We start from the raw sequence: 26341 nt of genomic DNA, 5'->3' as shown, positions 1-26341 counted from the left end.
CGCAAAACGTTCCCCCCACTATAACGTGCCGATGTGCTCGTAGCCCTGATTTGAGTCCCCGACGCGTTCGGAACAACGACCTGCATCGGAGTTACAGACGTATTATTCGCAATCGCCAGACGCTCGAGGGCGTCCATGCGATCGGCCAGCGCGCCTAGGCCTCTCCTCGGGTCTCCTAGGGCGACTTGCACCTGTGCTAAGCCTTGTTGTAACTGCTGCACGCTCTTAGTGAGCGTGGCCAGCATGCCTTTGATCTCATAAGTTTGCGAATCTGAATCGTCCTTACTGGAAACTGCCCTACGCTTGGCGGCGCCGGCAGAGTCGCAGGCCGGAACTGGTGTTTCTGTGGCGGTCGGCGCCGACGCGTTGGATGTAACACTCTGACTGATTACTAATTTCTTAATCTCTATCATTTCGCTAGCCATCTTTCTGATCATTTCTTTTAAGTCCGCGTTTTCCTTCATAAGGCGCGCTACCTCTGCCTCCCTGGATTGCTCTGGAAGCGAGTCGCGTGGGCCCCGGGTGGATCTCGCATGGGCGCCGCCAGCAACCATATCTGCCCACGATAGCGTCGACTTTCTCTTCCTCTGCTGGCCGGCACTGGACCCATACCGGGTCCTTGAGACAGAGCGGCTCCTGGAGCGGCTTCCGGATCTGCCCCTGGACATAGATCTGCCCCTGTACCGGGATCTGCCCCTGGACCTGGAACGGCGTCCGGAAGGTGGAGAGGGGCTCCTTGATCTAGAGCTCCCGCGAGCCGCGGAGCGACCGGCGGCAGCCGGGAGTTGTCGCTCGCCCATGGCGAGGGCCGGAGACTTGCTTCTATTGGCTCGGGATCGGTCCCCGCACCTGCGTCTGACGAGGTACGGCGTCTGGTACCTCTGCTTGCACTCCTTGGCAGCGGTGAAGTGTCGGCCTCCGCACAGCCTGCATTTGGGGTCGCACTTGTGTTGTTCGTCCGGGTTGGCGATGCCGCATCCCCTGCACATAGTTTCGTCCGGCGAGGGGCAGACGTCCGCTCGATGCCCGAGGCGGCCACAGGCGTAGCACACCTCCACTTGCTTCCTATATAATGCACACCTGACAAGTGTGCCACCGTACGACACGTAGTTTGGCACCTTATAGCCGTCGAAGACCACAACCACGGTGCCCGTGCTCTTGATTCGTTTGGCTCCCAAGGCCAGCGGGTTCTTTGAGTTGACAATCTTGCGATCGAGCTCCTCCGGGCCTTCACTCGGTGCGATGCCGCGGATGACGCCTTTGCACGTAGAGTTGGGCGCTGCCTCGTACGCGTTCACCTCGTGCTGCTGGCCGCCAACAGCGATGCACTCGACCCTGACGTAGAGGGTCGCATTCTCTCTGCTGGGGGTGCTGATGACCATGATATTTTGTTGGAAATTCGGGCACATCGTGTCCGAGTTCCGCTTCGCCTGGTCGAAACCGACTGCGTTCCATATGGCCTCGGCCACAACTGTCGGCCCCACCTTGCTGATGTTCAGACCTCCCTTCGGCCTGACGATGATCTTCGCGTCTTCTTTGGGCAGCGGAGGCATCCTTCCACCCCGAATAGTTTTGGCTTTAGCGCAGCTGCGGTCTCGGCGACCCCTTTGCGGTCGCGTTGTCATTTGGCTTAGCGCAGGTAGAAATGGCACCAACTCGCTCGACGGGCGCCGATTTGGCTCCAGAGCGCCTGGCAGCAACTGTTTGCCATCCGGGATCCTTGGAAAATTCCTCGGGAGTCAGAAGCTCCCCTTCCACTTCACATTCCATCACTGCAGACACTGACGAGAAAAGCTGGCGCCGCAGCAGCACTTCGCCGCGCTAACACAAGCGCGGCTGGTGGTGGGGCTCTTACTCGATGGAATAAAGAAGAGACTGGCTGCCTAAACCTTGTCTCACCAGTGGGGGAGTGGGCTGTCCGGTTTCTTCGTCCTCTCACTCCCGGTCTCTCTCCAGCTTCACCTATGCTACATCCCTGGATCTCCGCTCGGGCCGCCGCTTCTACCAACGGCACTCGACCAGGTCCCAGGACCAGCAGACCAATACCACGACATCCACCTTGCCTGCTCCTGCGGGAACCCCTTCTTAGACAGTCACCACCCCTCATAAGGATGCACCAGTGTTTCCTGAATTTCCAGGTGACGACTTTGAAGACTGGTTGGAGTTATACGAGGGCGTGAGTGACTTGAACCACTGGAGCGAATCAGCAAAACTTTCTCCACGTCGCCTTCTACCTAACCGCCGTCACGAAAACTTGGTTTTACAATCATTAGCTCGATTTCGTCAACTGGAGCACCTTTAAACATCACCTACGCCAGATTTTCGTGAAGTCATCCGTCCACTCCAATATCGACAAGAAGAAGCTTGCTGACCGTGTTCAGCATTCGGGCGAGTCTTACGCTTCGTACATAGAGGACGTCCTCGCCCTCTGCGGCCGCGTGAACACCGCGATGGCGGGGAGTGACCGTGTACGCCACCTGCTCAAGGGTATTGGGACTGTGGCATTCAACGCTCTTGTAGAGCTCAACCGAGCAATCGAGGAGCACTGCCGCGCGCTCTGCACGCAACAGTGGAACGAGATCTGCAACGCGGCAGACGGGCAGATGTACAATGGGAAGACGTGGAACCTGCTGTGGCACCTGCTCGACAATACCAAGACCAAGTCGCACCAAGACTCGCCGAGCTCATACATCGGGCGGTCTCGGTACTCGGCGCCGACGAACTCACCAGCCATATTAACGACAAATACCTGCCGCCTACAACCACCGAACAACACGCGCCATACGGCGGCCTGCCCAACGCGAAGCTCGATCGTGGCATCGACGTCGAGGAGGACCGCGCGGCCCTGCGCGACCTCAACAGTCGGTCGACAGCCGGCCCGGACCTCGTCACGAACAAGGCGCTCAAGAACCTCGATGGCGGCTTGATTGAGAACCTCGCAAATCACTTCAGCAAGTTCTGGAAAGCGGGCGCGCTGCCAAAGCAGTGGAAGACAGCCAAGACCATCCTGATCCCCAAGCCGGGGAAGCCGGCGGACACAGACAACCTGTGACCCATCTCGCTCACGTCCTGCATGGTCAAGGTGCTTGAGCACGTCCTGCTCAACAGGTGGCAAGACTACCTGGAACGAGAAGGTCTGTACCCGGCCATGGTGATCGGCTTCAGACAGCACATAAGCACGCAGGACGCGATGCTGCAGCTCAAATACCAAATCATCGACGATGGCGGCAACGCCCGCGACAACAAGGCAATCCTGGGGCTCGATCCTAGAGAGCGTCTTCAATAAGGTGAAACACTCGGCGATTCTGTACCAAGTCTTCAAGTTCAACATGGGCGAAAGATCGTACAACTACATAAAGGACTTCCTCACGGACAGGACCGCCGAGATACAAGCAGGCGACCTACAGACGCAAGAGAAGAATCTCGGGAGCGCCGGCACACCGCAAGCATTGGTCATTTCGCCGATGCTTTTCAACCTGGTAATGATCGGAGTAGCCGAGAAGCTCGCGGACATCGAAGACGTCAGGCCCACCATCTACGCGGACGATATCACGCTGTGGGTGACCGGCGGCAGCGACACCCACATCGAGGGCACAATGCAAGCCGCCGTCGATGCGACAGAAGACCAGCTGGAAGGCATCGGACTGAGATGTTCCTCGAGCAAATCGACGCTTCTCATACTCCCACCTACCAACGACGGCAGAGGCAAAACTAGACAACGCGAATACGAAAAAATCTCAATCATAACCAAATCCGGCAACGTGATCCCCGAGGTTGGCAAAATCACCATCCTAGGCATGGTCATCGAAAAGCACGGAATAAACGGCGAAAGCATCGCCCGTCTCCCGGCAAAAGCGGCCAACGCGATTCGACTCCTCAAACGAGTTACTTCCCGGAAGGCTGGCATGAGAAAGGAGAGCCTAATTAGGCTCGCCCAACACTTCATCATCAGCCACGTGTCACGTACGTTCCAGCATACCACAGATGGCTACAACACGAACGCAACAATCAACGTAATCATCAGAAGAGCATACAAGACGGTGCTGGGTCTGTTCGAGTCCACGAGCACGACCGGCTTCTTACAACTCGGGATAAACAACGCGCTCGAAGAAATAGCCGAAGCGCAACGGACCTCTCAACTGGAGCGGCTGTCCACGACCAAAGCCGGGAGGAAGATACTGGACGAACTGGGAATAGGAATCTCGAACGAGGCGGAGATGAAGCTCCCCATCCCCGAAGAGGTCCGACGCCAGACCAAAATCGACCCCATACCCAATAACATGAATCCCGAGTTCAACAAGGGAAGAAGAGCGGCGAGGGCCAAGGCTCACATCGACCTGCACGCCAACGACGAGTACGCGCGCTACGTGGACGCGGCCGAATACCAACGGAACGCCTTCGCAGCGGTCGTCATAGAGGCGTCAACCGGCGCCACGAAGACAGCAGCGAGCGTGAGAAGCGCCGGAGCTGAACAAGCAGAGGAGGCGGCCATCGCCCTTGCCATCGCCGACGCAGGCTACCATACGGTGCTGAGTGACTCGAGAGAAGCGGTGCGAAACTTAGCCAAACGCCAAATCTGTTGGGAGGCCGAGCGCGTACTGCGAGCAGCCAAACTGCAAGGCAGAAAAGTCAGAATCAAGGGGTTCCCGGCGCATGCGGGCGATGCGTCGGAGCGCAATGAAAACCACGATGAGACGGCACACGCAGCGGCGCGAGCGCTAACCAACCACGCCCCGGCAACAGACCGTCCGATGTGGTTCGGAGCCAAGGACCGCATCATGGACTACAACGATATCACGAAGGCCTACCGCCTGGCTCGCAGGAATCTCTAACCCCTGCACCAGAGGCTGAGTCGAAAGGAGGCTGTACCACTGAACGATCCAGACCGGATCGCTATCGAGCCCGGGACTGATGCATCGCATGTACCCCGAGACATACCCGACCGATAAGTGCAGGGTCTGCCGGAAAGAGACGGCAGATTACGCGCACATCTTGTGGGACTGAAGCAAGATCAAGAACGATCCCACCGCGGCTCGAGGCAGCCGCGAAGAGCTACGACCAAGACCAATAGCACTGGGCCGTCCAGCAGGTCCTCGGGGCGCTCGAAAGAACCAGCGAGCCGGCAACGGCGGGCGGAGACCCGCGCCGAGTAATAGCAACCTCGTAGATGACGTAGGCCCTCATCGATGCCCGCAAGCACTCCACTGCAGGCACAAATAAAGTTTGCTCCAATCCAATCCAATTGACATGCATTTCCAACGCTGGACTCCAACTCAACACAAAGAAATGCCATTTTCCTAGAAAGAACATCAAAGTGTCGGGCCACCTTATCAGCGAAGATGGCGTTCGACCAGATCCCGACAAGGTTGCTGCCGTGCTTCGCTTCCCTCGCCCTGAAAATCAAAAACAATTAAGAAGTTTCTTGGGCCTGGCATCCCACTTCCGCCGCTTCATCAGTCATTTTGCTGCCATGGCGTCGCCGCTGCACAATTTGCTCACGTCGGGCAGTGCTTATATACACGCGGTGCCCGACATATATATATACAATATACACGCCGTGTATATATATATCGAGCTTCTTTATCGTTAGTCTTCTTTTAATCTTCCGTAACTATATATATATATATATATATATATATATATATATATATATATATATATATATATATATATATATATATATATGTGTATATATATATATCTGTGTGTGTGTGTGTGTGTGTGTGTGTGTGTGTGTGTGTAGTGCTGCTGAATTTTTTTTCTTCTGGGACGCTCCTAATGCTAGGGCAGTAAAACAAAACACATTCTCAAAACGTTGTAACATAAACTCTGCAAACCACCAGATTGACAGTCAGCCTGCAGCGAATTCATGCCCTATCTAATTGGGCACTGCGCCCATTGCTTTGATATATGTCTGTGCATATCTTTTTAACATTAGCAGTTGGCTGAGAAAAATGAAGCATTAGATGGAGTACTAGGTATAGTACAACAAGGTGGCAAAGACTCTAGTTGTTTGAGTTTGCACTTGGGAATTGCTCACGTGTTCAAAAAACGAGCGAAGCTAGCAGCTGTAAGTTTCTTAACTCGAGCGAGAACTATGACTGTTGCACTTGGAAACTCGCAGATATTTGTAGACAGTGCAAGCATACTCGCCTATTCAATATATATGTGAGTGAAGAGTAACCAAATACGGGCAGGATCGTGTACAATATCTAAGTTGTCCGTTGTATATATCTCGATTAATCTCTCTCTCTCTCTCTCTCTCTCTCTCTCTCTCTCTCTCTCTCTCTCTATTTTTTTGTGCATTAGCTTTTCTTTTTTTATGCACAGTTTGAAACACTTTCGTGCAAGCTATCACTAGGAAGACCATCGCTGAGTGCCAAGAACCGAGGATTAGTTTGCGTAATTGCGCGAAAGGTGCATTAATGACATGACTCACAAGTTTGCATGTCACATATAACGCTCTTTACACATATGCTGATGCAACAGAACCAGTCGCCAACAAGAAAAAGTTATAAATGTTTGAATAAATACGGTCACTGCAGTAAGTTGCTTATCAGCGTTAGAAGTATTTTATCATTGGCGTGTACCTTACTTGCCTGTACAGCTTTACTGGAGAAACTACAACATCCACAGAAATCAAATTTGTTGAAAATGGGGAGAATATTATAGCTATGTGGACGGGGAATTTAATATTTGTGAGTGAAGTAGGGTCCTTGCTAAAAATGTCTTTAAGAAGTGCTCGAAAATGCTTTATGCACGCTACGCTGCAAACGAATTATTCATATGCGCGCAACGTTTTAAAGTGTGTGGTTTTATTACAGGCAACTGAAGTTCTAAATTCAACTGCTCAAAAAAAATCTTCGTTGGAAATTACGCAACGATTTTGCAAGGTTGCACAAGTCTTCTGTCCTTCCTTTTTTTTTTTTTTGCCCTCATCATAAGTTGATTTACTATTTCCCGCAGCAGATTAAGCGTCCGACATTTCAGTCCAGTGCATGTTTGTCCTTGTTTCACGAAACGGGCCTTAGAAGCTGCAATGATAGCATCTGACACACATTTTTATGTCGTCATACAAAAGTCATTGCTTTTTTTTTTTCCTTCTTCAGACGGTGCAACATACGCTTCAGTTGTAATCAATCACACTGTCGTACGTTATACCACAGGAATGCTTAGTGATGGATGCGTGACTGAAGTCCGACATGATCCTGGATCTGGGCTGTTTATGTAGTGGAGAATTCTTTTCGCTCAATTTCATTCCTTTCTCATGATGCACCGTTCACGTCGGACCGATGCCGTTGGTAACGCGGGCGGAGTGCTGCTCGGACTATGCTCTAACGGCGTGTGAGAAATAATACCATTGGACCAGAATCGTTACAGTATTCTGGCCTAATACAGTGTCGACAAAAAAATGACGATTTAACCAATCTTGACACATCCATAGTTAACTCAGCAAAGCTGACGCAAAATGAGAGAGTAAAGTGGCTTTTTTTGTTATGTTTAGTGGCGCATGCCATCTATATTCGCCAACAGTGAGTCTCCAGTAGGGTCTACAAAAGCCAATGAGCGTGAGTTACCGTTCGAGTTCCGTGCACCGCTTCTCTCCGCAGTGTCATTTGCGTACTCCGCGTCAATCAGATTCTGAAGTATATCGGGCTTTCTAAGCTGCAATGAAAAAATACGAACGTAAATTTTCACAATTCTCCACCGAGTTAATTCCATGTTGCAAACCTTGTAATTAAACTTGACATGTGCAGGTTAGTCTGATTCAATTTGTGCGCTTGGTTTTCACTGAAGAACACTCCTTTATGTCTATATTAAGTTAAATCAATAGGTCTTGAGTAAGCAAGCAAGGTGGAGGCGATTTCACGAAAGGGATTGTGCCACCAACCGGTCTGGTAGAAGAATGTTTCAAACGAGAGTACATGCGGATTCTTCGAAAGGAAAGTCCCTTAGTGTGTTCAACGGGGCTAGTTGGTTCATCTTGAGAACAAAAACAGGAGCAGCGGAACAGGAGAAGCGAGCAAAGAGCATAGGACAGCGCTCTGTCCTGTGCTCTTTACTCGCTTATCCTGTGTTGCGCTGTTCTTGTTTTTATTCTCAAGTCCCTTATCTAGGCAAAAGTATTTTATATCCCATAATGTAAACCGGAAAACCCACCAGACTGGCGTAATCCGTTTGTACTACTGTGTTCGATAGCCGAGCAACAATTTTCCTCTTTTTTTTGCCACTGAAATGGGCTTTTTGAGAGAAATGCGTGGCTTTCTTTTTCAAGCAGTTTTCTCCACTCCCTTGATAAGGTAAATATTCAGTTATGTAAGCTTCTTTAAATAAAAATCGAAACCATAATAGTAAATCAGCGCAAAGGAATTTAGAAGAAAGAACAGGCAGGACACGAGGCTGTCCTGTCAGGACAGAAGGGGCACAACACAGTTCTGATCAACTAGATCAGTTTTCAGACACTAGTAGAACCGGAATGCTCAGACATGGAAATTTGCGATATCACAAGTTTTCGGTACTATCACAATATCAATATGGCTCATTCGCTTTCTATTCCTTTTTCTTCACGTTCTTTAAGTGCGAGCAACGAGGCCCTTCTCCACAGCCAGTTCAAAAACGCTAACCTCGGCTGGTTTTTTTTTTTTATCTCATCTTTCTTCTCATTCTAACATGGATTCCTCTCTCCCGAGCTTAGCTCAAAACATTCAATGAAGCAGAAGTGGAACACGTACCGTGGGGTCTTCCTTCCTCATTGCTATTATTTTCATCGTCTCCCTGCCGAGTTTCGCGAACGTGAAATCTCCTATTAGCACAGTAAACCAGTAAAATGGTTTCATCCATCTTCTTAAACTTGTTGTGCTCTCTAAAAGAGAACCATCGCAGCAATAATTGGCGACTGGCACTTGTCATGGCGGAAAGCTTTGGTCATGCCTATGCACATTCACTCCTTGAATCATTTATTATCATATTGTTGGATACGGACCCTTTTCCTGGCATCACTCGAGTTCCCCGACCACATTTCAATCACCGTCACATTCCAATTAGGGTGTGCAAGAGCGCGTCTACCACGTTCCCGGACCTGTCAGACAAGTTGGCGACCCCCACCTCAGCTGCCGCACGTCGAGTTATTGTCTCCACCCCTGCTTGACTCTTCCTGAAAGTGCAACGGGAGCCTGGCACGGTTCCAGGTAGTTGACCGTGGTCCCGAGCAAAGCTGTTTTGCAGCCCTCTCCTCCAGCTGAGCGCTTTCAGGCGGGGAGGCAACACCAAGGCAGCGCCGGTGGTAAGTCACCCGTCCGACAGTGCAGCCCTTGGAGCGACCCCATCTGCTGAATGTGACGGCACTTGCACGGGCGCCTACCATTGGCGGAAAATGACGACATCTGAGAGGGCTCGACGATTGGCCGAAAATGACGTGACCCCGAGAGACCGAGGGGATTAAAAGCGGGATATAGGAAGAATAGACATTCATTCATTCGTTCGTTAATTCATTTTCTTTTGTTCTTCTTGCCACAGGCCGCAGCGTCCGATTTGCTGCCGGCCGCCGATGACTTTATGACTGTTCATTACTTCGTGTTATTACTGTAAATAATGTAAATATACCTGCAGTTTCATCTCAAGATCATCCTCAACTTTGGCCAACTCCCGCACTCAACGGCAAGATTGAATAATATTTATTGGTAGCGCGCGTTTGCTGTAATAAAACGAACACACGCACGAAGAAATGATAGGCGCTGTGGAAACTATAGGTGCAGATACCACGGGAAATATCTCGGTGTCGAGGCTTTTCGTAAGCGGGCTCGTTCATGTTCCTACATTTGCCTGTTTGTGGTTTGCCGGCTTCTACGACTTGGCTGTAATCTTTACTTAAGCTTATGAAGGATAAGTAGTCTTTATTAAGGACTTCGTGCTTAAGGGCATATTGGAATTCGGCTCTCTTTGCTGGGAACTGCATGCGCACTTGTCTCAACATGTACCAGCTGGTCCAGTACAAAAAGCAAAATCCAACCACAATTCCAGAATGACGACTGCGTAACCATGATTTCAAATCTAACTTCCTGGCACCTGCTACACAGATTTTCTCTTGAGAAATAGTTATTTCCTAGTAGTCCCCTGACATCGGAGAAGAAGTAAGCATACTTAAGGGTCCTTAAAGCTACAATCCACGCTCAAGGCACCACCTTCTTAACCCCCCCCCCCCCCCACTGCGAACTTCCTCTCGCTAAGTCACAGCTCTGCCATCGCACGTTTACGCGGCCGCTCACCTGCCATGACCACTTCCTTCTTTCCTGATGCAATCGTTTATTGGAATGCGCTCCCTGACAACTTCGTTACCTGTACTGAACGCAAAAAATTCCGTGAATACCTAACAAATCACTTTGAATAACTTTCTGCTCTTAGAGTACATCGTTCATGAACCCATCATGGACCACTCGGAATAGTCTACCCTTGTCAATCCTTCCGCCTAGTTTTTTTTTATTTGCGAATATATTACCGTGTTGCTACTTTAAATTCGAAATTTTCCTTTGATTGTTGAAAGTCATACAAAATCAGCAGTTTCTTCTTTTTTTGTATGTAACCACTCTTACACGTGTTTTTATTGCCCCCCCCCCTTCTGTAATGCCTTTGGGCCTTCAAGGTTACAATAAATGAAATTAAACGAAATGAAATGAAGTGGATGCCGCGGTATCTTATTGACTACGGCGTTGCCCTGTTGAACTCGAGGTTGCCGGTTTGGTCCCGTCCGCTGCGGCTCTGTTTCGATAGGGGCGAAATGCAAGAACGCTCATGTACTTATATTTAGGTGCACGTTAACCTATCCCACCTCGTCAAAATTAATCCGAAGCGCTCCACTAGCTACGACATGCATCATAGGTTTATCATGGTTTTGGAACGTAAAACCGCAGAATATAGTTTTGTTAGCGTTCGTAACTAAATATCCAGCGTTCCACTTATTCATCCACACCGCACAATGCTGGAAGAGGTAACGTACGTGCGATCATGTGCAGTGGTCCCTTCATGATTCCCCTAAGGACGCTCTTGCCGAGTTTTATAAGCGGATGGTCGGGTTGCCCCTGGAAATGCTCCTCAATGCCGAACGCCCCTCGGGCCGTGTAGTCCATGGAGAGCTGCTCGAATTTTGGCATCATGTGAACCTCCCTGCCCGTGTCGGCGTACTCTTCCAAAGACTTTATGAAGATGTCGGCGTTTTCTTCGAGGTGTGGCATCATCTAAGGGCAAAGAAAACGGTGTCAGCATTTCAGTTTTAGGCATATACTGAAATAGTTCTTGGCATAATGTATTTGATTCTTTAAAAAACGTGACTGAGTACAACACGATGTTAGAAAGATCAAGCGCAATATTACGGTGCATTTTGCATGGTACACCTCAGCTCACAAAATATCTGCCAGTCTAATCCCAGAAGATAAATCTTGATCGCAAGTTGAGGAAATTGCTCTAACTATAGTATTGATCATAAAGTGACGCTACGTTAATAAAGTCACTGGCAAGAACTTAATTTTAATCTAAAGAATCGCTGTGCTTCAGATCTTCACGGTGTGCGCGTCTTCGTCGTCGTCGTCCCCGAGCTCTTTTCGGCGTCCTCAACTACCGCAGAAGCGGCAAACCCATAAAACAACCAACATTTATGCACGTGGCATTACCCTCCTTGTAGAAAGCACTACCGCGATTCTTCAAATGCGAAAGAGAGGCAAAAAATACAAAGCACACGCACTGTAACACTTGTGAAGTATGTGAAGAGGAAAGCGTTACACAAGCTGGATGAAGGTGTGTGGAAATGAGAATAGCCTCGTCAACGTGAATGTTACGGATTCATCATGGAAACATGGTCAATGAGTGTCTGCTGCACACGACAGGATCGCCGAGTCCCGTCTTCAGAGAGAACTTCATAGTTGAATTCACTGAGGTGATGCAAGACTCTGTAGGGACCGAAGTAGCGGCGCAGTAACTTTTCCGACCGGCTGGTTGATCACCAGGTTGGTGGATAACCCCGAGAGGGCAAGCGTTGTTCTTGTGGGAGTCGATGTATTCTTGATTCTGAATTCATAGATGGGAAGCATGTCAGTGATTGTCTTGCTTAACCTCTCCGTAAAGCCGTTGGTCTGAGGATGGTATGCAGAGGCTCGGTGATGAGCGGTTCCACTAAGCGTCATGAGGTCTTGCATCTTCTGTGCTATGAAAGCTGTAGCAAGATCTGTTATGACTACTTCTTGTGCACCATGCCTGAGGACGATGTTGTCGATGAAGAAGTGCAACATCACTGGCAGTGGCTTGCTGAAGGACTCCAGTTTCGCAGTATCGCGTCAGACAAGAAGTCGCAACCACGATCCAGTGGTTGCCAGCAAAAAAACTTAGGGAAAGGCCCAAGTAAAGCCATGCCGATTTGTTAAAATGGTTGTGTTGGCGGTGCAGCAGGCTTCAACAAATCGGTTGGGCGCTGAGGTGGAGCCTTTCGGCGCTGACAGTCGCGGGAAATTTTCACGTAATGCTTGAGTTCCTGGGCGAACTTAGGATAGTAGTAGCATTGAGGAACTCGGGCCAAAGTACGCGCGAATCCCAAGTGGCCGGAAGAGGGCTCATCGTGGCAAGCGGACAGAAATTCGGCGCGCAGCGAGGATGGAACAGGGAGATATCCAGTCGCTGATGGGTAAAAATTTTTCTTGTACAAGACATTGATGCGGAGACTGAACGAACATGGTGAACACGCGAATTTCCATGGACGATGCGAACTTCGGCATTCAAGGTAGTCGATAAGTTGCCCGAGTTCTAAATGGCCCCGCTGTTGCTGGGCCTAGTCAGGTTGACAAGGCGAAGGAAACGACCGTCATCATCGGTATTACTTGTCACCGTCGCAAGCGGAGCGCGCGAAGGACAGTGAGCATCAGTGTGCATTCGGGCAGACTTGTAGACGATGGTTACGTCAAATTCTTGAAGATGAAGACTGCGCCTGGCGAAACTCCCTGAGGGCTCTTTGGGATTGGCTAGCCAACAAAGGACACGATGGTCGGTAGCCACTCTGAAGAGAGAGAGAATAAACTTTATACACAAGAGCACACGAACGTAGGTAGTTACTCTGCGCTGCATTGGGGGGGTCCCATCAGTCCAGAGGTCCAGCGGTCTTCGCTGCCCTTCTCGCTCGGTTGACCAGGTTGAGCTGGGCCATCGAGTCGCACCTGCCTCCCAGTGCCGTGTCCTGGTGTGTGTTATAGGTGCGAAGGGTGGTGTGCTTGAGCAAGCCCATACCATGTGGTCAAGCGTTGCGTATTGATAGCAGTGTAGGCAATTCTAGAAATACAGCCCAGGGTGTATGACGTGGTAGAGACTCATCGGGGGATATGGGTTTAAACGGATGGCCGTATGAATGTGGCCAGAACTTAGCTATCGCCCAGACGGCAGCTGAGCATTCCTCTTCAGTCGTAGAGTAGTTCGTTTCTGCAGAAGTTAAAGTGCGGCTAGCATAAACAATAGCACGTTCAGCGCCATCTTGCCACTGCACGATGATTACACCGAGGCCGATGTTGCGAGCACATCGGTGTACAGGTTAGTGCGGGCATCTTCACCAACGTGTCTAAGTAAGGGTGGTGTCTGGAGGTGCCGTTGAAGCTCAGAGAAGGTGTCTGTCGGCTCCGGACCTCAAACAAATTCTTATTACGGCTTAAATAGAGTGCGACCAGAGAGCACTTCACCAGTTTCTGCGAAAGTGCTAATTGCAAACTGTTACGTGGGGCACAAGCAAGACACCATACATGCCCAACTCACCTTTTATTGCAGGGTCGCGTATTAGTCAGAAATGTTCCCTCGGCCGGATGTAAGCCACAACTATTGGATTTTATTCTTGTACGACCACACTTGAAAATGCAAAATGCGATTAACTGCTTGATATCCGAAAATTGGAAAGCATGTGTTTTATGCTCTTATAGAGCTTCACAGATCAGTTTAGTGTCGAAGGCGTAGGTTGCTCGCCGTAGAAAAATTGTTGCGTTAGTAACCACGCACAAGAAGCGAGTGTTGTAACTTTACGACTATGTGAACAGCAGTCTCATCCTCAAGAAGTGATTATAAAAACACGGCGTAAACAGTCCCTGCACCTTCGGACATCGCTCACGAGTGTGCGAGCGGCCACGCTAGACCAGGTTAGATGCTAAACGTTTCACATAGAGAAATCGCGATGTTGAAAGGGTATAGTTTAGTTCCATATTAAAGTAGTATTTTTATTGCGATTGCAATCATACGGATCCCCTAGGTGCATTCACGCTATCGCCGCCGTCATGCTCTTCGAAGGCGCATCTGTGGCCCACGCGCGAAGGTTTACAGGGTTTCGAGAGATGCGCATTAAGTTCGGCTTCAAAAACGACGAAGCAATGTGGACCCGCCGTCGAGGCTTCACCTAATCCGCGCCCTGGTGGAGTCATAACATCATTCGGTCTTCTGCTGCTAGCATGAGCGTTGTGTGCATGCAGAGTTCAGCATCCTTCCTGATTAGTTGCTCTGAGAATGCACTACTCTGAGTGAAACAGATATTCAACGTCAAGCTAACTTGGCTGACGGGGCGTCAGCCAAGTTAGCTTGACGCTGAATATGCTCTTCCTAAGACACAGCAGTGCCATAACATACAGCCTAGAGAACGGAGGAAAGTTTTCAGTTGCACATGCTGCCAAGTTCACGTCAGCAAATTCACCACGGAGTTGAGGCATTTGCACAGCTCCTGACCTGACCTGACTGGGCGCCAGCGTGCTTCAACGCAGTAGCGCATGCCCTCCTCGCAATACGCATGGCCATGGACAAGGCTTGGCTGGACGAATCGGGCTATAGCAATCGTCGACACGGGTGCGGACCTATTATCGTTCAAAATTTCGTGCTATTTTAAATGCGAAGCATTTCTTTGCGAACATTTGCCACTTTTACGGTGTCTGTCTAGCCGCCTACGTCTTGATGCTCTCATTGTCGTTTCGTTAACTTGGTATGTAACAAAATTGGCATATTACGACAAGAGAGTATGACAAACATAAATGATTGGTCATGCCATGAATATCGTGACATGCGTGTCGTGGAGGTCATGAAAGAGTCACCTACGTCTTGGTGCTCTCATAGTCGTTTCGTTATTGGTATGTACCAAAATTGGCATAGCATGACAACAGTGTATCACAAACAAAATGATAGGTCATGACATGAATGTCATGACATGCGTGTCATGTGAGTAATGAAACAGCCGGCTACGTCTTGGTGCTCCCGTGGTCGTTTGGTTAACTTGGTAGGCTCCCCACACACTGCTTCGCTTATCATCGATTTCCACAGGGTGCGGAATCTGCCGACTTTTTGTTGTTGTTTCAAACCTACATTAGACAAAAAGGAAACCGGAGGCCTCTTGGCAATGCATGCCATATTTGTGGCTTCCCTTCCAGGTGGGATCAGCATATTTTAGTTACAAACTCAATCTGCCGCAGCCTCTCTTGGCCAGCGCTGGTTCTCCTGTGGCGCACAAGAAAAGGCGGCGCAATCAGCACCTATTGCAATGTGAAAACAGCAATAATAGCGTCTCTCTATTTCTGACTGTAAGCGACATTTTCATCGTACACCAAAAGCAAGCCCTCATGGACCAAGCTAATCGGGAATAAAATAATAACGAGCGCATTTCTCCAGTCCAGAGGACACCGGCCGCAATTCAGAATTACATTGCGCACATGCTTGTGTGTTCAACTACCATTGTACATTGGACGAGTAGCTTTAAACAGTCTCCTTTAACCAACTTTTTATTGAACAAATTCATATTGCCCCTCTTAAATTCCAAGATATGCATCAGTGCCATACCGAGAGAAATAGAAAGAGAGAGAGACAGTGAGTGAGCGAGTGAGTCTGTCTGTCTGTCTGTCTGTCTGTCTGTCTGTCTGTCTGTCTGTCTGTCTGTCTGTCTGTCTGTCTGTCTGTCTGTCTGTCTGTCTGTCTGTGTCTGTAATTTGTTTTGCCATCGCAACTAAAGAAAATAGGCTGTCGAAATACGCCGCAAAGGAGATGAGCATCTTTTCATAAAACTAATTTCGAGACTTGCACCCGACGTGAGGAATTGTCATAGCTTCATGGCGCGTTGCTGAACACAAATCTCGGAAGCCCATGCCTTTGTGTGTTTTGGAATCGCGAGGTTACACTTACGTCTCCATCTTCAAGCATATTTTTTTTTAGTTTCCGACATATCTTAGTGCGGGAAATGATCCAGGCTTGTGCGTGCGTGCGTGCGTGCGTGCGTGCGTGCGCGCGCGTGTGTGTGTGTGTGTGTGTGTGTGTGTGTGTGTGTGTGTGTGTGTGTGTGTGTGTGTGTGTGTGTGTGTGTGTGTGTGTGTGTGTGTGTGTGTGTGTGTGTGTGTGTGTGTGTGTGTGTGTGTGTGTGCGTGGGTGTGTGCGTGCGTGCGCGCGTGCGCGTGCGTGCGTGCGCGCGTGCGCGTGCGTGCGTGCGTGCGTGCGTGCGTGCGTGCGTGCGTGCGTGTGTGTAGGGGGGGGGTCCGAAATCGGCTTCTTACCAGCTTCAATTTGGCAGCGCTCATGCTGCAGGAGACTGTGCTTCGGATGTTCTTCCACTCGAGGCCACCGACATGCATGACGGACTTTCCTAGCACGGGATGCATCTGGTCTGTCATCATTGTAAACTGCGGTTGAGAAAGCAAGGCTCGTTAATGAAAACATGAGAGGCTTGAGGTCGCATCAGATGGAGAAGGTGAGAAATGAAGTGATGCACACAGGGTACTTCACAGGCACCCAAAACACACAACAAAATTACGTTGATATACGTACAAAAGTCTCATGCTGTTGCGTCTCTAAGAATGGTTAAAGAAAGCCTTAATACAACGAGACGCTCGGATGGCGCTAGCTCATTGAGCGAGTATACATGTCGTAGATCAAGGCATAATCTCTGATGTATATTCTGTGTGAGCATTACGGCGGCCTTTCGAATGCAAATGCACGGGTGAGACGTTTCTTGCAGGCTGTTACGACGGCTTTGGGTAGCACTCAGGACGAATACAATTAGGAAACAATTTATAGTAATTTCTTTTATCACATACTTCGGAACATGCATCCAGAACACCATCGAGGCAGACGGCTCGCCAGGGTAAACGCCATCAGACACAAGCACCGTAACGACCCGCAGGCGCGCTACGTGGACGCAGCCAAGTATCCGGGCTGAAACGCCTTCGCCATCAGCGTCACAGACTACAGGGGGACGACATTGGCGTTGGCGACAATTCTCGCCAAACGCGCAGACACAGCTGAGGAGGCCGTATAGCATTCGCCACCCATACAAGCGAGGATGCCATAGTGGTCTTCACCGACTCTCAAACAGTGGCATGCAACTACAAGAAGGGCAGGATCTCCATCAAAGTGATCAACATACGGAAACGTGGCGACACTCCTGCCCCTTACACCTGCATCATGTGGGTACCGAGACACGACGGATTCGAGATGAATGAAGCGGCACACATCGCGGCCCACGCAAGCGTCAACCGGGCCTACCCGCACGAGATTCTAGACATGTCCCACCCACCCAAATCAGCGGGGAAAACGGAAACAATACTGCTAACTTACCAAGCACTACTCCAGCACTATCGGCTTGGACGCAGGGTAGACCCTCCACAACATCCACAAATCTACAGATTCGGAATAATTAATAAAACATTCAGTCAGAAAATTCGAACGTAACAAGAAAGTTAGTTGACAGTGCTTCAGGTAGGCGGCACGCCAGCATAGTAGATGCCAGTGGGGAGCCTCCCATTGGGCGTTCACAAGAAGAGTGCAAATGAAGCTGGGCAGGATGATATGGGCTGGACAAGTTTTGAAGTGAGGGAAGCTCACAGGAAAATTCATCATGGAGAACGACTAAGGGATATAGAAGAAAGTAAATGCGCTAGGAGAGTGCTGAGGTATTTGTGCAAGAAAAACATTGATTCACAGTGGAGGAGAAAAACTAGGAAGCTTACCAGCAAGTATGTGTCCTGTACGGTGAGCAACACAGCAACAAAGAACGTCAAGCGGCGAGTCAGAGAGGCTGAAATAATCTCATGGGTCGCGGCAACGTAAAAAAACCTGCCACGGGTAACTACTTAAGAGGAAAAAATGAAATCAGAAAAGAAACAATTTATGATAACTCAAAGGGAAGCACATTACTTTTCGAAGCGAGGTCAGGATACCTTAGAACACGCACATATAGAGCGAGATATAGGAAGAAAGAAGAAGCATGTGCTTGTTGCGATAAAGTTAGGGAAATTATGGGGCATGTTTTATTAGAAAGTGAAGATATATGCCCAGTGGTCGATTTAGGGACCACTGGCCTCCTTCAAGCCCTTGGGTTCAGCGAGAGCAAGGGGAAAGTAAACATGTCCGCAATCGAGATTACTAAGAGGCGATAGGAGTATTGGTGCAAGAAAAGCAAGGAACGACCAAAAACGGAGACGTACAAAAACAAAGTTCACAATAGGGGGTCAGAAAATTTGGTTATGGGAATTCATCGTAGGTTTTTATTTCTCCTTTTTTAACCTAGGTAGGGGCATTAGGCAGTATAATACCAAGAGCTTGGTGGCGCAACCCACCGCCCCGTTCCAAAGAGGACGCGCATAACATCAATTCATTCATGTAATTTAGTTATGCATTTGCTTCGAGACTGTCTTGTAGTTCGATAACGTTTTCTCTTTTTATTGTCCTTTTCTTTCTTTTTAATGCGAAAATATCAAATGGCCCATTGAGCGAAAAATCCGGTGGCCTCTGTAGAAGCGAAAAAACGGCACCTAACTTCCCACTAGCGGCGACGCCACCTCACGCGGTCGTGACGCTAGCTCGCGATTTCCGGCTCGAGCAGCGTGTACCGCTATGGAGTGTGAAGCATCTACATCGTCGGCGGCCGTAACCTCGGCAGCAGCGAAACGTGGCCGCCCACGCCAGCACACCGCAGACGTTGTAACGGAGCGGAAAAAGGCAGCGAAAACGAGTGAAGAGGCAGGCAGCGAAATCCACCATCGTTGTCAACTCTCCCAAAACATCGGTGGACAGAACGAGAATTAACCCAAACATTGCTCGCAGCGCAAAACTCGAAGGGCCGCTCAGCAGCGTCCAGTTGGAGACTAATGCTTTCGCATTCACAGCTCACAAGGGCTCCGGTGTCCTCGGATTTTTTTAGCACTGATATTGACATAGCCCTTTTATTTATTTATTTATTTATTTATTTATTTATTTATTTATTTATTTATTTATTTATTTATTTATTTATCCTCAGGGGCTTTAGGGCGTTACAGAGGGGGTGGGTACATGGTTGAACAAGGTTTAATTGGCCAAAATTGCCATATATTCGCAGCTAATAAAGAAAAAGTGCGGCATAGTTGAATATTGCCGTGAGACGTTCTATAAGCTCAAGACCAATAGCACCTTTGCTCGATACTTAATCAACGAAAATGTTTCCTTTCTTGCATCCGATCTCTAAATTTTCGCGCTTGCGTTTCCTTCGCCCACCGGCAGAGTACGTTTAAGTTATCGTTCGACAGATGTCCTCACCGTTTGTGGGAAAGGCTCCCAAACATACATATTATAACGAAACGCTAAAATTAGCGTGCAAGTTTCCTCTCGAATAATGTCATATGCCATCCAACGAAGTGAGCCTGCTCACATTGCATGTTGCGCATTTCCTCTATTCCGCTGCCGCTCCATTTGTTTTCGACAAGTGTAGATGCATGGCAGATGGCGTCACACAGTTGGTGTGCAGAAAAAACAAACAAAATGGACAGTAGGTGCCCAATACACTGATGTAGAAGCAGAGAATAAACCCACGTGTGCCCCTGTCATAATGGCCGTTATCTTTCGGAAAGCGCAGCTGCAGCAAGAACACGTTGTCACAGCAGATGAGAGACCGAAACATGGATGGTTCTCCGGCTATCATTCAGACGATCTCGATCACCAGACTTTATTGCTTTTTTTAACAAGTACTTATATGAACGAATGTTTATCTTCTTTGTATGGGGATGCAGAAAGGTATAGAAAAAAAGGATTGCACGAATGTAGAATCAAAACTGCAATCTCCCAATCTTTAGGATATTGCTTCAGTCGACTCTGCGATGGCCAGACATCTGTTTCCAGTTGATTGGGAGATCTATAATGGTTTCGGGTAGAACGCCAGCGCCAGTGACGTGAAATAATGTCCAGGACCATAGGGGGAGGTCCGTCTAAATTGAAGAAAGTGTCATTATTCTCCATTCACCATTAGTCTGTGTACACGTCCGCTGTAAGGCAAATTGAATGTGCTGGACCTGCCAACAGTGACATAAAAAAATCGGCCATAGATTTCCCGCTGTTGTTTTCCGTTTTTTTTATTACAGGTCGTGATGCCTTCGTTACCATGAGACAGCTGGAATGCTCGCCGCTGGGAGTTTACATTTAGGTTCTTTATTTATTCACACTCATGGTCATGGTCTTCTCTCTGCACGAAAACGTACGAGACCATCTCGATTTTACAAGTAAAAATTAAAGAAACCAGCGACTGTCACTTCAGGAGGACGAAAAAAAAATGACAAGCTGCTTTGTACAAGCTGGACCGTTAAGGCAAGTCTATTGAAAAGAACGCTTGTATCGAAAGGTTATTCGCATAGGCAGCAGAAAAAGCATGAAAATGTAGACGGCCACTTACACCACGGTCCACGAAGTTTTGGAAGTTACGTACGAACACGTATTCTATAAAATCCAGGTCGTTTGTAACGATGAAAGGAGCATCACCATTGAAGAACCTGCGCGAAACACGGAAAAGTTCACACTTCCTCCAAAAATTAAACAGGCTGAAATATTTTTTGCGAGACCTTTCAGTTCGTTTGCAACATGGTTATAGTTTTAAGTAGCTTTAAGTCTTGCCAGATTATGGTAACACAAACTCGTAAGATATGCAGCCGCTGGGAAAAAGCAGTGTCGAATGAGATCGCCACACAAATCGACTATAATTGCCATGTAAAAGATTATATATGTCTGGTTAGCTAGCCTAAATACCATTTGGCGACAAACATTAAATCGTAGTTAAACTTTCACTTTTAGAGCGTTTATCAACAGAGATGACATCAACTGGGAAAGCTTATCCTGGAAGATAAATAAAGTAAATTTCTTAAACAGACGCCTAAATCATGCAAGAAACGCACACACAATAAACACATCGCGTCACAGTAATCACTGCGCAACCCTGCAGAGACATTTAATTGTTGTATAAATCTCAAATCAATTAGGCCGGCGAGCATACATCAACATTCTATTCGAACGTACTGTCAGGTATGTGTGGTGTTCTGCAGTGGAACATGCACTCGATGCTACCGATGATGCGACAAGCCTGAAGCTTCAAGCAAACTTACCGTATCGCTGAAACGGAGCACCACTTTAGAACGTATATTAACATACAGTAGGAATAATAAAAATAATAGTAAAAATAGCTCACCCGAACGTATTGCCATATTTTTCAATCCATTTACCAAGAACCTTGTAGCTTTCCTGTTGAGAAACAACATGAAATCGTGGTTAATGGCTGCTCATGTTCCAAAAAACTCCGTCAACCGTAAGAAATAACCACTACTTCGCGAAATATTCTCGCAACTAAGTTTTTTTACAACGCGCGGGAGTTTTGGCTGGGTGCAGCAATTTTGGTTCCTACTGCCATGTGGTCGTACCGACTAATGCAACGTTAACACACGGATATGCAGCCAGAGGAGTTTGCAAGAAAGTGATCCGCCAAACAAACAGGTATCCAGGAGGGGGTCACCATTGTAGTGCACATAATCATGATTTGTAGAAACATGTGAGCGAGACCGTCTGTATTTGTCATTCGTCCTCTCACCATGGAGTGGTACTCTGCAAGGTTTCCCCATATCAGGCTTGGTTCCGGACCCGGTATGCCCAACTTCTTGAAGTAGTTGAAGTGATTTCGCCGCCATCTGAAATGCAGTGACGAAAAAGAAAACGTGGCCTTAATGCATTGGATTTTGCAGTCAGTGTCCTACTGCATGCAAACCAACAGCTATAAATAATACATCACTGTTTGGGTGAACTAAGGCTCTAACTAGATCGCGTAATTAGTGACAACGTTTAGCTATTTCTGAAACAAAAATTTATCCATTAAGGCAATTTTTTCAGTGCGCCTCTGTGCACCGAAATCGGTGTTATAATTTTCTCTTTATTATCATTATGCCAACAGGGCAGGTAAAATCATTTCATATATAAAAAATAATTCTGCCCGCTATAACTTTTTTCTATCCGTTTAATTTTCTGTCTTCTTTCTTTAGCGTTATTAAATATAGGCACGGCAAAAACTGGCACCTTTCTTTAGGTTTTATTGTATGGAACAAAAATGTTACTTCGGATCATACAAGATACTCGGACGTCTTTGCACACTGGACTATGAGGCCTTGCCCGACAGCATTACGCAATTGCATCGGCGCCGCACATGACCTGAAGTCCACGTAGTGCACCTTAACTCTTTCCTTACCGTGCCCAAGGAAATCGATCAATTTGATCGAAAGTTCTTCGACAGGTTGTCAAACAGCCGTTAGAATATTTCCACGAACAAAGTTTTGCAACGTATTTCTCTTATCGGGGCCAGTATGCCCTACGGCATAAATCAAATACAAATTTGTCCCCGTGTGTCCCCGTGTGTCCCCGTGTGTCCCCGTGTCTCTCCTTCTTTGCGTATAGTTCGCGCTGCTATGACTTCATGATGCAAAACCAAATGGCCCAGTCTTTCGCCTTACTAAAAAGATATGTCTGTTTGCTGGGTGAAGTCCAGGAGCGGCCAGTGCAGAGAACCATGCCTCTAGCGTATTAGGTCAGGTGGTCGACCTGGGTGGTAGCTCGGGGTGCGCAGGCAGCGGGTGTGGGCCTCACGAAGCTCCGGACAGATCCACAGGAGGCGATACAGCGTTGCCTCTGTGGTACGCAATCAGGAGCACTACCTTTGTAGGGACGCGCACGACACGACATCCCAACCACGTCAGTGCGCGGGAGCCGAACCAGCACTGCCACCTCTTCTTGGCACTCGTTACATCAAACCATTATGGGGACTTGCATCTCAGGATAAGAGATCCCAATATATACTGCAGCCTTGTCTGGTAGCCCCAACACCATGGATGGTCGGAGATACGTACAAAGAGAAGCCAGGGACGCGGGGAGGAGAGTTCGTCTCCTGTAAGAGCAGACATCAGGCGGAAAGTTTTCCTATGGCATGGTGTTGGCGAAGCCCTTCTACCTTATTGTCAAGTCTTCGGCAGTTTCACTGCAGGACACATGGTGCCGCGTTGCCCTTGAAGGAGCAGTCATGGTAGCGGTGGGAGATTGGCCAGCATCACCTTTGATAGTTATTACAGTTGGTGGGCCGCAGAGTGAATTAGCTTAGCCGGGGTCAGCTTGGCCTGCATCGTTATAAAGGCGGAGGGTGATTCAGGAACAGTGCGCAGTACGTCTGCTTCGCGTGTCGTATGGCACCTGGCAGATCGAGCGAGAATTATTCTTCGTTGCGCGAGGCGCTTGGCTTCCTTTTGGAGACGAGTGATCTGCTTGTTCAGCTTCGCCACATCGTCTGCCGTCGCATCAGTCATTTCAGGGAGAGCCGCATCATTGTCAGCACGCGTTCACTGCACTCTGGCCCATCATATTGAGCTGTTTTCGGGGGTGTTAATGCTGGTTCGTCTTGTTCGGAGGGTGACAGCCAGGTTAACCGATTGCTCGTATAAATGGCACTGTCCCTTCGATCTGATGCCATTGAACGCTGGTCGCGTATGCAGTTGAGGCGTAATTTGAGAGCCTTTCTGGACGTTCTTTGAACTGGGCCTTCTATGAACGTAATATCATGATCGTCCGTCTGGCAGAGTCCACATTTGTATGTGGACGTCTCAGGAGACTGCATAGAGGTGTCTGTGGGATGTGGACATGAAGTTCGCGTGTGGCTGGGACGCAAGCACCTATAGCAATGTACTGCTCCTGGTTAACACAGATGGAACTGCAGGATGCACCCATAGTACGTAATACGGCTCGGCGAAGTCCGGCGACCGTGGAGGGTGACAAGGCAAGTCCGTCAGTGACCAATGTAACCAGCTATCATGATCATGTGTGCGGAACAGTTCAAAGCATCAACAAGGAATGCGAACAAAGCATCAACGGTGACTCTCCCAGCTGAACACCAGAGACCCCATACTGACGCAATTCCGATCCAGAAGTCAGGTATGCTTGTAATTGTACGGAAGGATCAGCTACAACTGGCAACGCTTGCAGCTGTGAGTCAATGAACGTCCGCTAGCGAACGAACACACATCAAGATGCTCTTATTGGGATGGTCAATCAAGAAGCCTTGAAACGCTGTAGTATTGAGGCACGAGTCGAAGGCTAACTAAATTAAGCGATTGTATAGCTTCTATACACCCAATCGTTCGCGTGGTTTGAGCACTATATCTTGCAATGCGACCTGTAACCGGGCGATACAGAAGCTGCCGAAGAGTGGCATTCCCGCTTGCTGGCCCGTGCAAGCCGGTTGCGACTGCTGCTTAGCGCATAACTCTGAGGCGAGCGGCGTCGACGATAGACAGTCCAGCGTGGATGGGGTCAGGAGACGAGACCCGAGGGGTGACCCCGCGGCCACGTCCAAAACCTCTGGCTGACCGCTGTTTTGCTTGCGGGGTCAGACAGCTAGTGCTATAGTAACGTTCAGCCAGGGCTGGTACTAGGGTTGGTAATATCACTGAATGATTAGTCGATTAATCGATTAAATGTATCCCACAAAACGATTAATCCTCATTGATGTCCACCGTTCACTTAATTGACTTAATCGATTAGACCTGTTCGATTAATCGTTTTCGAGAGTTTCACAGGATTGTTGCGAAAATTTTCAAATCGTACTGGCATGACTGCGAACGGGCAGTGACTGTGCGGCTGTCGTAGAGCGACTGACGACTGCTTTTTCGAGTCCGAAGTGATGCCAAGCCGAGCGCTTCCCCTCTCTTCCCCGACACGGCGCACGCCACCACGCCGCCCGAAGCCTGAGGCTTCACGTGCCCTCGCAACTGAAGGCATACTATAGCAACCCAGTCATTGATTGTCGTGCCACTCCCAGACCACTAAAGCCGTGGCACAGTACGCGGGCCGTCTATTGAGATAGCGTTGGAGCACATGTCAATTCCAACAAATCTATATATTGTCCGAGCATCTATTCCCACATGCTGGTTCTCTGGCCGTTCAAACAATGTGTCGGTTTCACCCAAACACCCCAGCCAATTCACATTCCTTCGCTCTGTAGAAAAGTGCATGTTGTTTAATGTCCTAAACCAGTAATATTTCCCCAGTGCATGTTGCAATTTCTTGCATATTTCAGTGTGACTTCGTTTCACTTTTGCTATTTTTCTCATTTCTTATCTAACTGTAGTGTACAGGGATTCAGTAATGGCATGTATGTTATTTAATTATGCACTAAGTGCAATTTTACAACATACATTGTTTATCTTTTTAGATGTCACTAGTGCGAACTATATTTAGTCTTTACCAAGGTAAAGATTATACTTTATCAGACCTTTGTACATTTGTGTTTCAAACTTGGTTCCACCTCTCAAACATTAAAGATTACATGGTGTTAGGCTGCTGAGCACAAGGTCGCGGGATCGAATCCCGGCCACGGCGGCCGCATTTCGATGGGGGCGAAATGCGAAAACACCTGTGTACTTAGATTTAGGTGCACGTTAAAGAACCCCAGGCTGTCGAAATTTCCGGAATCCTCCACTACGGCGTGCCTCATAATCAGAAAGTGGTTTTGGCACATAAAACCCCATAATTTTTTTAAATATTACAGTAGTAAACTTTACAGTAGATAACAGTCGACAGCTGTGTTTCAACCTTCTTAAAAGCGTCGGGAACAATTTAGAATTACTAATTATTCGGCGAAAAACCCTGCATCGAAAGCGATTAACCGATTAAAGGCTAGAATGACGAATTATTAATCGTTAATCGAATTAAAATTGAATGCACCATCCCTAGGCGGTACCGTCGTAACGCAGTCGAGGCGGCGAGGCGGCAACGGCCGGTGCGGCAATGGCTGGCGCGCAGCCTCTATCAGGCCTGATACACGAAGCCATCGAAACTTGACTGCTGTTATCGGCAGCTGGCGAGCAACTACTTTTCGCCGGCCAACAACCTCTTTGCATCAGTTACCGCTCGGCACAAGGCTCGCCTTCAGGTATCGTACACTCTAAAAATAGTCGCACCCTTTCGAGTGTATATTTGCCACACAACAATAATCGTCACCTGTCTCGCTTGCGGTTCCTTTCTTCAAAACACTGCTCTGGCT

The 26341-nt window shown here is 48.5% G+C and overlaps 1 protein-coding gene across 3 annotated transcripts in view; it reads right to left on the bottom strand.

Annotated features, from left to right (window-relative positions):
- Positions 1-26341, bottom strand: part of LOC142579094 (cytochrome P450 3A14-like) — a 44769-nt gene that overhangs the window by 14942 nt on the left and 3486 nt on the right. For 2 of the 3 annotated variants that reach the window (XM_075688960.1, XM_075688959.1), the window contains exons 2-8: positions 21857-21953; positions 21461-21513; positions 20675-20771; positions 16533-16658; positions 10994-11231; positions 8733-8863; positions 7578-7665 (exon numbers count right to left, since the gene is read on the bottom strand). In XM_075688960.1, the coding sequence (XP_075545075.1) occupies positions 7578-7665; positions 8733-8863; positions 10994-11231; positions 16533-16658; positions 20675-20771; positions 21461-21513; positions 21857-21953 (830 nt within the window). The remainder of the gene's footprint in view (positions 1-7577; positions 7666-8732; positions 8864-10993; positions 11232-16532; positions 16659-20674; positions 20772-21460; positions 21514-21856; positions 21954-26341) is intronic. The other variant, XM_075688961.1, reaches the window with a different exon arrangement.

The sequence above is a fragment of the Dermacentor variabilis genome, chromosome 4, assembly GCF_050947875.1.
Source record: "Dermacentor variabilis isolate Ectoservices chromosome 4, ASM5094787v1, whole genome shotgun sequence".
NCBI classification, from domain to species: Eukaryota; Metazoa; Arthropoda; class Arachnida; order Ixodida; family Ixodidae; genus Dermacentor; species Dermacentor variabilis.
Note: the sequence above shows the minus strand (reverse complement) of the source record. Positions and strands in the feature narration are given on the sequence as shown.